The sequence below is a fragment of the Felis catus genome, chromosome A3 (genome assembly GCF_018350175.1).
Source record: "Felis catus isolate Fca126 chromosome A3, F.catus_Fca126_mat1.0, whole genome shotgun sequence".
Classification (NCBI taxonomy): domain Eukaryota; kingdom Metazoa; phylum Chordata; class Mammalia; order Carnivora; family Felidae; genus Felis; species Felis catus.
Window position 1 is genome coordinate 101,979,436 of NC_058370.1, and position 12,717 is coordinate 101,992,152.

General features: G+C 49.3%; 1 gene segment (V, D, J or C); it reads right to left on the minus strand.

Moving 5' to 3' along the window:
* Positions 1–1,849: 1,849 nt before the first annotated feature.
* On the minus strand, positions 1,850–2,961 carry LOC111559896. The segment is given in 2 exon segments: positions 1,850–2,244; positions 2,789–2,961. Coding segments are annotated over 2 exon segments (540 nt in total).
* Between the last annotated feature and the right edge of the window lie 9,756 nt (positions 2,962–12,717).

Below are 12,717 nucleotides of genomic sequence, written 5' to 3' on the forward strand. Positions count from 1 at the left end.
GTGGCTCAGTCGGTTGGGTATCCGACTTAAGCTCAGGTCATGAACTTACAGTTCATGGGTTCCAGCCCCACATCGGCTCTGTGCTGACAGCTCGGAGCCCGGAGCCTGCATTGAATTCCGTGTCTCCCTCTCTCTCTGCTCTTCTCCCACTCCTGCTCTCTCTCTCTCTCTCTCAAAACTAAACATGTAAAAAAAAACTTTTAAAAACTGAATTATGAGCTGAATGATGACTGAACATTTTCCAAAGCAGATGAAAAATGTCACCCCACAGATCCAAGAAGCTCAACAACCCGCAAACAGGATGAACACAAAGAAAATCGCACGTAGGCACATCCTCGTCGAACTGCTGAAAACTGGTCATAAGGAGAAAACCTTGAAAGGATCCAGGCAGGAGAAACAAAAAAAGTATTGGAGAGCAAGAAAAAGGACTGCACACTTCTTATCAGGAAAAGATGCGTAGCTGACCGTGGGACAGCATCTTCAAGCACTGAAGGAAAAATATGTGAATTTAGAATGCTACTTCTAGGAAATATATCCTTAAAAATAAAAGTAAAATAAAGCCCTTTAAAGATGAAAACGAAACAGACAACGTGTCACCATCGGACCTGCACCACAGAAATGCGAAGGAAAGTTCTGGCAAAAGATAAATTTCACCAGATAGAAACACAAAAGACATGATGGGTAAATATCAAAGACCTGTCTTTTGCTTTGCAGTTTCCTTAAAGACAATTGCCTATTGAAAGCAACACCACGAGGAATATACTGTGAGTTTCAAAACCTACATAAAATAAAATGCATGACAAAATTAGCACAAAGATTGGCCTGGGGGTAATGACAGTACAGGCTAGTAAGGCTCGCGTATGTCAAATGGGAGAATATTAACTAAAAGTATGTTAGGATAGCTGTCAATGCAAATAGTAACCCGTGAAACAAGGTTTCTCAACGTGGGCACCGTTAACCTTGCAGACCCTGAACTTCTTTACTGTGGGGGGCTGTCCTGTGCATCCAGTGGCATAACAGAGATGCAGGATGTCCGAGGTGTCACAGTTGCTAGTGGATGGTGATAATAAAAAAAATAGCATTATTATTACTTTATAAATTTCTGTAGTCTGTTCAACCCTTTAGAGCCTGCACGGGGGAGCTGGAGGTCTCTAACCACACCTCCCCTTGTGTGTGACTAAAAGGAGACCTGAGGCTCCCCACCTGACAACAGCACCAGCTGGCAGATATGAGGGGAGAGCAGTTTGGGTCTTTCCGCCCAGCTGACCTGCCAGCTGCCTGCCGCTGCCTGAGTGAGCCCCGGCAAGCCAGCAGAGAAACCACCCAGCCAACCCACAGAATCACGAGAGATACTGAATTGCCGTTCTTTTAAGCCGTTAAGCTTTGGGGTGTTCTGTTCTGAAATCGACAACAGAACAGTAATAAGCAAATCCATCGAAAGCTTTGCGCCGGATCACTGCTTGGCTCTGTCCCCTTCCACGTTTCCCTCTAAGAAGATCTGGCTTCAGGGGCACCTGGGTGGCTCAGTCGGTTAAGCGTCCCACTTCAACTCAGGTCACGATCTCGCGGTCTGTGAGTTCGAGCCCCGCGTCGGGCTCTGGGCTGACGGCTCAGAGCCTGGAGCTGCTTCGGATTCTGTGTCTCCCTCTCTCTCTGACCCTCCCCGTTCATGCTCTGTCTTTCTCTGTCTCAAAAATAAATAAACGTTAAAAAAAAATTTTTAAAAAGAAGATCTGGCTTCAGTGGGAGGCATGGGAGGCAGTAACTCTTCAACCCGCCCCCGCGTCACCAGGTCAGGAGACAGAGACTCTCAGGGTGTGGAATCTCAAATACAGGCACGTCACACCTCTCACGCCGTGGCCTCCTGCAGGAAGCAGGTGTCTTGGTTCGAGAACCGGCATCCACGACCCAGACAGGGGATTTGGGTGTGGGGACGTGTCACCGTGGGAGGCCAGCTGAAGTGCTGCTGACAGTAATATATCCCGATGTCCTCAGCCTCCACTCCGTGGATGGTGAGGGAGAAGTCCGAGCCAGAGCCACTTCCCCGGAACCTGGACGGGGTTCCGGCGGCCCGGGCAGACGCTCCAAAGATGAGCAGCCTGGGAACCTCATTGGGTTTCTGTTGGTACCACGCCATGGAGGTACCTACCTCCGTGCTGCTTCTGCAGGTGATGGAGACGAAGCTGTCCCGAGATGCTGCCAGGGTCTCTGGGGCCTGAGTCAGGACGTGCCACCCTCCGCTGCCTGCAACGACACCCCACCCGGGCACCACGGTGTATTATTTCGCTCAAAGCCTTCGAGGAAACGTGGATGCTCAGAAGAGCCACGTCATGCTTAAACGTGGCACAAACTGGAAATCAAGTGCCCCTGGGCCTTCCCACCTTTGCCTGTGTCCAAGAATTCATGTTGTTGTCCATGCGTCCTGGAACCCAGGACAAGTTATGAAAGGTGACCAACAGGGCAGAGACTCACCCTGAGAGACTGATGGATGAGTCTCTCCTTTTAGCCTAAATGGATCCCTGGTGAGCCTCCAAAGGCTGGTGGACCTGGGGTGGGAACATGGACAAGGTGCTCCCTGGTTTTCTGGGGTCCAAGGACAGCTTCAAAGCTGTTTGTGCCTCTGCCTCATTGTCAGCCTGGGGCTCTGTGCCTGGATTTCCTACTAAGAGTTAAGTAAAAACAATGCTACATATCCCACTATAATTGCCCCAACCCCCTTTTGAGCACATGGTCTCTGTGTCAAAGGCTAAAGGTCCAGCTCACGATCAGCAGTGGGAAACATGCTTACCCTGAAAGCCCATCACCAGGAGACAGAAGAGCTGGGTCTGGAAGCTCATCTTGGAGTATCCCCTGAATCTGCTATTTCTGGACCAAAAGGCAAGAGGGCTGGACAGGTAGATAATGGTCAGGGCTGCTCTGGAACAGGGGCCCATGTCCCAGGGTTAAATAAGCACAGGTCTCCTTGGAGTTGATTTGCATGTCTGATGGCCTAACAGAGCTCTTCTCTAGTGCCTCTCAAGGCGGGCAGAATCACCCCACCTGCTGCTGGAGGAGGTGATGGAGGTGTCACTGATCCCACAGAAGCTAAGGCTATCTTCTAGTGGGTAGAAGACAGCTAAGGCTATCTTCTAGTGGGACCAGTGAGAATGGCCCATTCACAGAGCTCCTCTCCAGAGGCTGAGATGGCGGTCACCCTGGAGATGGCCAAATGCCTGCAGAGTGATCGCTCGAGGATCTCTTGTTACAGAGATGGGGTCTTGCTCTGTTTTCTGCTCTAACTAGATGCCAAGTTAACCATTGACTGAGGCCAAGACCAGGCAGATAACACAAAATAGTGATGCCAAAGTGCTTTATCACAGAGAATATATACAACCACTGCCAACAAAGGCTGGTAATTAAAATTGAAGTTAAGCTGGGGTGGAAGAAAATAGTGAATATAAGAAGCCAGCGGCCCACAGAGAGAGTTTGGACACACATTGCTGACCTGACAACGTAGCACTGTGTCCGGCCCATGTCTCAGGAGAAGGGATGGTGTCTCCTGCCCCCTGGAGACCACAGCTGTGGCCTTGGCCTTCTGTCTTGTGTGTTGGAAGCTGGAGAAGCCCCAGGATCTCAGGACAGATCTTCTGCACTCTTCTGTAGCCTTCCAAGGCAAGGTCATAACTCCAAGTTCCCATGGATAGGACCCAGAGAGGACAGTGGGGATGAAGTTTTGGGAGTACCTTCTGGGATGTTGGGAAGCTCTTTTCAGTGTCCTTCTAGCTACCTCCATGGAGCACGCCTGTGTGGTTCAATCTGATTCCCTTCTTTTTCTCTGTCTGTTTATCTGGTTGTCTGTTTGTCATCAGTGTCTCTAAGGGAGACCTTGTCAACTGCTGTAATGGGTCAACAGAACACAGGGAGATGAGGTAGTAGCAGGTCCCCAGGGGCAGGACGCAGACCTGTGGTCACCCTGAGTGTTTTGCTTTTAGAACCTACCAGTGTGCAGAGAAACTGAGTTCTGGGAACCCAAGAGGGCTGAACAACCCCACTACTGGCATTTCGATTCCCCCAGGAATTTAAGGAGGCATTCAGGCATAGATTATTGTCTCTTCACTGGAAGTAAAGTTTTTTATTGGCTCTACAAGAGAATCTTTCATGACCAAGGAAGAATCCACATGTCAAGAAGGGTTGAGATGCAAACAAGGAGGCTGATGTGGTCAGAGATGAAAGTGAGGCTATGTATGGTCACCGGATGCCTCCCTGATTTCTAGATGGCAGTCCCGTGTAGGTGCCACAGCCACAGAGTGGAGAGAGCTGCAGACAGAGAGATTGTGCAGATCTGCTAGTGGGTAGCAGGAAACCAGCTCCAGACCCAGCGCTGCTGATCTGGGCTGGTGGGACCAGGGTGTGGGTGTTGTATTGTGTATGATAGAAACAAGCTCACTGCTCTAAGAGATTCAGTCCTGCCAGCAAGTGGGACAACCTCTGGGGGAAAAGGGGTGGAGGGTGAGGGCTGGATTTGCACCAAGTGTCCCTGGCCTGATGAAAGCTCTGCAATAATCATCCTCTTCTCCATGGGAGATGTCCTGTCCGCTGGAAACTGATTCGTAGCCATCTAAACTTAGAAACCCCTCAACATCCCATAGTTGGGCAATGTCTAAAATACTAGGCATATAGAAAGGGGCTCAGAGTGACCTTTGCGGAGCACCACAGTTCTTGGGGGAGAAAGGTAGGGCTTCCCTCACCCCTGGCCCTGGGGGCAGGGAGAGAAGTGTCCTGTGCTGCCGTAGGGAATGAAGAAGGAACCATCAGCAGTGAGCGCCGCCTCACCCTCTACCTGGAGAAGGTAATACTCTCCCCCACCTCGTGCCCCTAAAAATCCCTTTTCCTCTTTGAAATCTCTCCTGTCTCTGCAGTTTTCCCAGCTCCCCTAGCCAGTGCCCCTCTTCCCTCCATACCCTTATTTTATCTTTGCTATAACCACAGCACATCTCAGTTAAGCTGTAATACGTATGTATTCATGAGTATGTAATTATTTATGTATCTAGGGGTCCACTTTCCCTAATAGGCAATGACCTCCTTGAAGGTAGGAACTAAAGATTTCAATATTTGTATGTCTAGGGCTGAGGAACAATAGCCCTGTTCTGTGAAAGGAAGTCCCCACCAGCAGGCACAGCCCAGAAGCTCCTGTCTTTCTCCAATGTTACTCTTCCCCAGTCATGGGGCAGGAGTAAGGGTGAGGGAGATGGATTGGGTAGAAGGGATTCTTCCAACCCCCAGGGACTTGCCCATAGGCTACACTCTCATGGTGATGTGGTCCCAGGGTGTCAGCTGACTTAGAGATGATGTCTTACCAGGTGCCTTGGGTTCCTGGCTGGGCACTTGAGAGGTTGGGTCACACAGAGCCTCCCTGGGCCAGTGTTGGCCTGATTCATCACTGCAATATGACAGCAAGACATTTTCATGAATCCCTATTACCTGTCCCAGAGGGGAGACATGTATGAATTTGGTAGGAATGTGGATCATCCTAACTAACAGTCTTCAGCAGTAGCTGAGGTCAGGTGAGGGGCAGGTAGGCAAGAACGTGATTTTTGTGTCACAAATCAGAGCAATAATAGGCTAATATGTTCCTAATTGAGGGATTTCTCCCATCTCCTGAACCAAGACATGTCCAGAAAAATGATTCTTAACCCAGACTTTGTAAAACATTTCAAAGTGCCTCATGAACTTAAGAAAAATATCACCAAATTATAGTCATTTCCACACTTTGGGAAAGTTAGGTATGCCACTCAGCCAATAAATGAAAAGGATGAAAAAAGGCAGCGAAAGTGGATCATATCTGAGAGTGACCACCCACATCCTCCATGAGAGCTGAGGACCATCGCCCCTACATAGCATCAGAGATCCAAAGAATAAAAGCCCAGAGATCCAAAGAATAATAGCCCAGGACTTTATACATAGAGACAGCTTCTTCCGAGATGGTTAAGGGCTATCTCTGGCCATGTCTTTTTTCTGCAAGATAATAGATGACAAAACCGGTCATTAAACAAATTCTGAGAAAGACCTTCCTTTGTGTACCCCTCCGAGCCTGGACACAGTTGGCATTGGATACACCTAGAGAAATGCATTATGAACCTGAGAGAGAGAAAGAGAGACAGAAGGAGGGAGAGAGAGAGAGAGAGAGAGAGAGAGAGAGAGAGAGGTGTGCATATTCATAGAGAGTTGGTACCACAATAGTACAGCAGGCTGTCATGGTCCCTAAAGGTATCAGATCCTAATCCTGCCATCCATAAATGTTCCTGACATGAAAAAGGGTTTTTGTGGTTAAATTAAGGATCTTCAGATGGGGAGATTATCTTGAATTAAACTAGATGCAATCACAATGTCCTTATGAGAAAGGCAGAGGGGGTTGAACACAGACAGCAGAGAAGGCCAAGTGAAGAAGGAGGTGGGGATTGGAGTACCAGCATCCAGAAGAACCTGGAAGAGGTAAAGCATGGATTCTCCCCTGTAGCCTCTGTCTTCAGCATGACCTTGCTACACCCTGATCTTGGCCCAGATTTCTGGCCTCCAGAACTGTGAAAGAATAAATTTCTGGGGGGTGCCTGGGTGGCTCAGTAGATTAAGTGTCCAACTTCAGCGTAGGTCATGATCTCACGGTCCGTAAGTTTCAGCCCTTCGCCGGGCTCTGTGCTGACAACTCAGAGCCTGGAGCCTGCTTCAGATTCTGTCTCTCTCTCTCTCTCTCTCTCTCTCTCTCTCTCTGCTCCTCCCCTGTTCATGTTCTGTCTCCTTCAAAAATAAATAGGCATTAAAAAAATTAGCAGTAGATAACTTGCTACCATAGCCATAAGAAATGAATACAAATGGGGGTCAGCGAAGTTCCACACCATTCTTTGTAGCCTACGTGGCTGACTTTCTAATGCTGTACCTAAATGGATCGGTGAACATTTTTTTGGTGGAGTGTGATGTTAGCAAGATGGTGGACTAGGCGGTCCCACCCTTTGACCTCCTACCTTGACAATGGTTTAGTGGCTACTCCTGTACAAAAGTAGCTCTGAGAGGGTTCCATGCTGCAATTAAGAAACTGCAGCAAACTAATGGAGCACGAACACCAAGGATGGCTGCATACAAAGTGTGGGAGGCATCTCACCTATGTCACCCCATCCCCCCAGACCGCCACAGTGCAGCGCAGCACCAAGAAGAATCCCTCTGAGTTCCACTTCCCCCCCTGGAGGAAAAAGAGAACAGGATGCTAGCAGCCTTCCCCAGGGGTGGGAGCCACCAGCCTTCATAGCTGAGGACCCCGCAACCTTCCTCAACATGGATCCCATCTGATGAAGCTGCCCAGAGCCTGCACCACTGTGCGCCCCGCCCCCAACCCAGCCCCGCCCCCAGCCCCAGCCCGCCGGGAGTGAAATGAAACAGAATAAGCAGAAATATGACTCACATGAAAACATAAATCTCACCGGTAAAGGTAAATATATAGGCAAAAACATAACACAACACTGCGATGGTGGTATGTGAAACACTTTTCACCCGAATATAAAAGTTAACCTTGGTGGGCTTGCGTGGCTCCGTCAGTTAAGCGTCCGACTCTGGATCTCGGCTCAGGTCACGATCTCATAGTTCAGCCCCGGGCCTGCTTGGGATACTCTCTTCCCTTCTCTCTCTACCCCTCCCCCACTCAAGCACACACTTGCACACACACTCTCTCTCTCTAAATAAATAAATAAACTTTAAAAAGGTTAACCTTAAAAAGAGTTATGTTAAAAAATAAAAAATTCTATTAGTTTAACCTTAATATTACAAAAAAAGTAAACTCTGAGTAAAAGAACAAAATATGGGGGTAGTAGAAGTGAACATTTTTATATGTGATTGTAGTTATCATCAATGTAAAGGAGATGTGTGTTATACAAGCCTTGATATTATCACAGAGAGAAAAACATATAATAGATATACAAAAGATGAAGAGAAAAGAATCAAAGAGAATCACCGTAAAAATTTAAATAACAAAGGAAGACATACAAGGCACAAATCAGGGGCACCTGGGTGGCTCAGTCAGTTAAGCGTCCAACTTCAGCTCAGGTCATGATCTCACAGTTCGTGGGTTCGAGCCCCGCCTCAGGCTCCGTGCTGACAGCTCAGAGCCTAGAACCTACTTCAGATTCTGTGTCTCCCTCTCTCTGCCTCTCCCCTGCTCCCTCTCTCTCAAAAATAAACATTAAAAAAATTTTTAAAAAAAGGAACAAATCAACTCCAGAACTGACAGAACAATGAACAAGATGGCAATAATAAGTCCTCACCTATCAGTAATTACTACAAATGTAAATAGATTAAATTCTCTGAATCAAAAAGTATAGAGTAGCTGAATAGAATTAAAAGAGTGGATTCAGAGACATGCTGTCTACAAAGACTCACTTTACCTTTAAAGACACACACAGGGGCGCCTGGGTGGCGCAGTCGGTTAAGCGTCCGACTTCAGCCAGGTCACGATCTCGCGGTCCGTGAGTTGGAGCCCCGCGTCAGGCTCTGGGCTGATGGCTCGGAGCCTGGAGCCTGTTTCCGATTCTGTGTCTCCCTCTCTCTCTGCCCCTCCCCCGTTCATGCTCTGTCTCTCTCTGTCCCAAAAATAAAAATAAAAACGTTGAAAACAAAATTTAAAAAGACACACACAGACTGAGAGTGAAGTGATGGGAAAAGATACTCTATACAATGAGTAACTAAAAGAAAATAGGGATGGCTATCCTTACACCAGACAAAATAGATCTTAAGTAAAAAAAAAAACCCAAAACTGTCTCTAGAGGAAAAAGAAGGTAATTGTAATGATGAAAGGTCAACTCAACAGTAGGATAACAATTGCGCATTTATACACACCCAACATCAGAGACATAAACATGAAAAGCAAATATTGACAGATCCGAAGGGAAAAACAGGCAGTGATACAATAACAGTAGAAGCATCAACACCCCACTTTCAACAATAGATCAAAAGAGCCACAGAGAAAAATCAATGAACAGTTGATTTGAACAACAGTGTAGACCAAACGGACCTAACAGACACAGACAGAACTTTCTCTGAGATGCTCAGGATTCCTGTGCGGGCAGCACATTACAGAGGTGCAGGCCATGCTGACAGGGGAGCAGGGGAGTGAGACAGGGAGAAGAAGGGGGATGGTGAACGGCCCATCAGCAGGCCAGCTATGGGTGAGGACGCCTGGATCTCAGCCCCACATGGAGACAAGGGGATAAGGTCTCCAGGTGATTCCAGCTGAGAGGAGCTAGGGTACTGTATAGACCTCCTCCTGTCAGTCACAACCGAGGGCTGTCCTAGAGGGTGCTCCTTCCAGGCGGGTGATGGGCCATGCGTGCGGGCAGAGCTGGTTCCCCAGCTGCAGAGAGAGCCGAGAGGCACAGAGAAGGCCCTTGGAAGTCAGCAGAGGTGCACTGAAGTGCAAGGCTGATGGTATCCGCTGGGGGGGGGGGGGGGGGGGGGGGGGGGGGGGGGCGGGGAACGTCTTTCCAATCAGGAGTTTCACGTGTCCTACATCTCTCCGGAACATGGTCCTGGCCGCCGGCTGCAGGCAGCTTCCCTAGAAACCCAGGCCCAGCAGGCAGTAGGAGGTTTGTGCACAGGCTGCTCCACCCTGGTTGGGCAGAGTCAGTCGTGCAGGCAGGAATACTCCCCGAAGCCCCCAGGCTCCAGGGTGCTGAGGCTGAAGGCTTAGTCACCTCCCTTTCTTGCTGCTGCGCCAGGCGGGGACGGTGGGGGCCAACGTAGGGACGTGAGATATAAGGGGTTCAAGTCTTTGTCCAAGTTTTATCCGGACCCAAAATACTTCTCCGTGCACATTGGCACTGGCTTGACAGGAAGTGGTGAGCTCTCTCCTGGAGACACAGAGAGGGAGGCTGGCTTCTGAGTCAAGACGGTGTCCACACTGGCTGCTAAAGAGTAAAAGAGAGAAGTGGCATTTATGGCGCACAGCCGGGGCCACGCACGAAGTAGCAGCCACACTCACTTAGGAGAGAGGATTTCCTAACTGGCCTCCCCGCCGAACCGCCCTCCGGGAAACCAGGCTCCAGAGGAACTGCGCCTGAGTCCCTAGAAACGTGCCGGCAGGGAGCGTTCAGAGCCCAGGGAGTGGGTGAGGCCTCAGCCTTTACAGGGCCCAGGAGAGGGGTGGAGATGGGGTGGGGATGGGGAGCATGCAAAAACGAAGCCCCAGGGAAATAATTCAGGTAGTCCTATGGGTCTGTAGGTTTTCTGGCTAGAGGTGGAGGCAAGAAAACGTACTAAGACATCAGAAATATTAAGAAGGGAATTTTTCTATCCCTTGACAATGAACAAAAGAAAAGAGGACCCTGCCTTGAGGGTCCAGCAGGAAGCAGCTCTCCATGATGTGTTTCTAGCGGGCCTGCATAGACCCACTCCGGATGCTGGACTCCTACAGCCGCAGAGGAGAACGTCTGTGGGTAGGTGGGAGGCCCTCAAGGTTACAGGCAGTCAGTAAATTTAGGAGAAACTTCTTTCTCCTAAACTTCAGGTGTTCATGTGCCCTCTGAATGGGGACTATGGTGTCTCGCCTGCGGGCTCCCTCCTACATGAGCCAGGACGAAGCCTGCTTCATCCGGTCAGGTCCATCCCGCCTCCCCTGGGGAACATGACAGCCCTTGCATTTGGGGGCCTTGTGGAGGCATCGCTGAAGATGGGTGCCCACCTACGTGACAGGCTGTGATGGCCATGATAAGATACGTCATCCTAATGAGAACCCAACTCAGGTGCCTGAGGCTCTTTGATAAGAGGTCCCCACCTGCGGACTCCGAAGGCTGTGGGCCTACATCTGCTTCCCACATGCACAGCCTCTCAGGGCACACTCTGGTCTCCTCCATGGGGGGAATTCAGCACCACCGTCCTCCTTCCCACCCCAGGAATCCCGCATTAACTGTCTGGAAGGTTGTCTTAATGCTCAAAATGCATCTTCTGATGGCAACCGGCTGGATGCCTCAGCATCTCCCCTTCAAACAGACCCAAGAAAGAAGGGAAATTGGCAAGCTTGGGCTGGGGTTGAGGAGACCCACCTAATCCCCTGACTTGGTCATTTCCAAATTTTCTTGACTGTTTCTTGACCACAATTCTATGTTCATGGCCCCTGGAGGAAGGAGGAATTAGGTAGAACGAGGCTGTTTCATGCTTAGCATATGAACAGAGACATGGAGACAGAGAGAGTAGAACTGATGACCTCTTCCAAGTGTTTGGGTCTCTCTAGCCATGGGCATGGCGTGACTAAGATGCCATGGAGGGTATCACTATTTATGGCTTCCTGTCTTTATGCCTCTGACTCCTTCAAACACATACACACAAATGTATGATGATGTCTGTCTTCTGCTAAATGGCAGGTTGAAGGCCTAGCCAGGCCCTTCCCCTTCCCCATCTTTTCAAGTTAGAATAATTTTGGGAGCAAATGAAAGAAACTTTTGAGGTAAGTGAAGCAATAACAACAAGTCTGAGGTTGGGAATTATTAGAATTGACGTGTGCTGAACCTAAGCCAAGAGCCCAGAGGCCGGGGTGACAGTGGAGTGACCAGGACCTCAGAACTGGGCATCTGTGGGGTCTGCTGTTCTCAGAGCTGCTCTCGCTGGTCCTCAGTGGCACTGGCCCCTCTGGAGCCCAAAGAGGGAGGTCAGCAAATGTCCCCACCCTTGAGTCTTTACTCAGCCCGACTCTGTTCTGGTTAGAAAGAAAGGGAACAGGGGTGCCTGGGTGGCTCAGTCGGTTAAGCATCCGACTTCAGCCAGGTCACGATCTCGCGGTCCGTGAGTTCGAACCCCGCGTCGGGCTCTGTGCTGACCGCTCAGAGCCTGGAGCCTGTTTCGGATTCTGTGTCTCCCTCTCTCGCTGACCCTCCCCCATTCATGCTCTGTCTCTCTCTGTCTCAAAAATAAATAAATGTTAAAAAAAAGAAAGAAAGAAAGGGAACATCTGTTAAATAAACAATTATATCACTTAAATGTTATGCGCAAACACTATGTATAAACTTTACATGTTAAATTAAATATATGTTTTATGTACATTATATTTATATGTAATATTTATCTGTAACGTAAATAAAAATAATGTGTGTATTTACATACAAACAGAAATGACTTTGACTGCTGGTATAATGCACGATTTTAAACTTTGATAAATAAATGATCATAAACATTTAAAACCAACCATGAGTTCTCAGCCCCATGGGTCCCATGGGACAGAGCAGGAGTGTCCTGAGCGCAGGACCCCATCTTCCTGACCTGCTGGGCTCAGCAGCGCCTTGCCCATTGCTGAGGACTCTGAATGACCTGAGGGGTGTCTGGGGACCTCGGAAGCCGCAGGTGCTGGGTCAGACTCATGCAGCATCTTAAGGTCTGGGCCTTGAGAAGAGAGACATTTTCTCTCCAGAGTCCAGCCAGTGGCAGTGGCTCTCCCTGGGGCTCCTGTCAGTAGCAACAGCACAGGTGGCCTCGGGGACATGTGTGCTCACAGACAAACCTCTCCATGGCCTGGTCACAGCCTCGTGTCTGACTCCCTGCCAGGCGTGATCTCCCTGCCCAGTTCTCACTGCCACCCACGGCCTCCAGGACGCGGGTCTCAGTGGGCGGGTCTGTCCCCACGTGCAAGATTCTGAGTGTTTATAGTTGACTTTCTGGTTTCCAAGAACCAGCACTTACCAACAGAGAGTTCTGAGGTGGAGTCAGAAC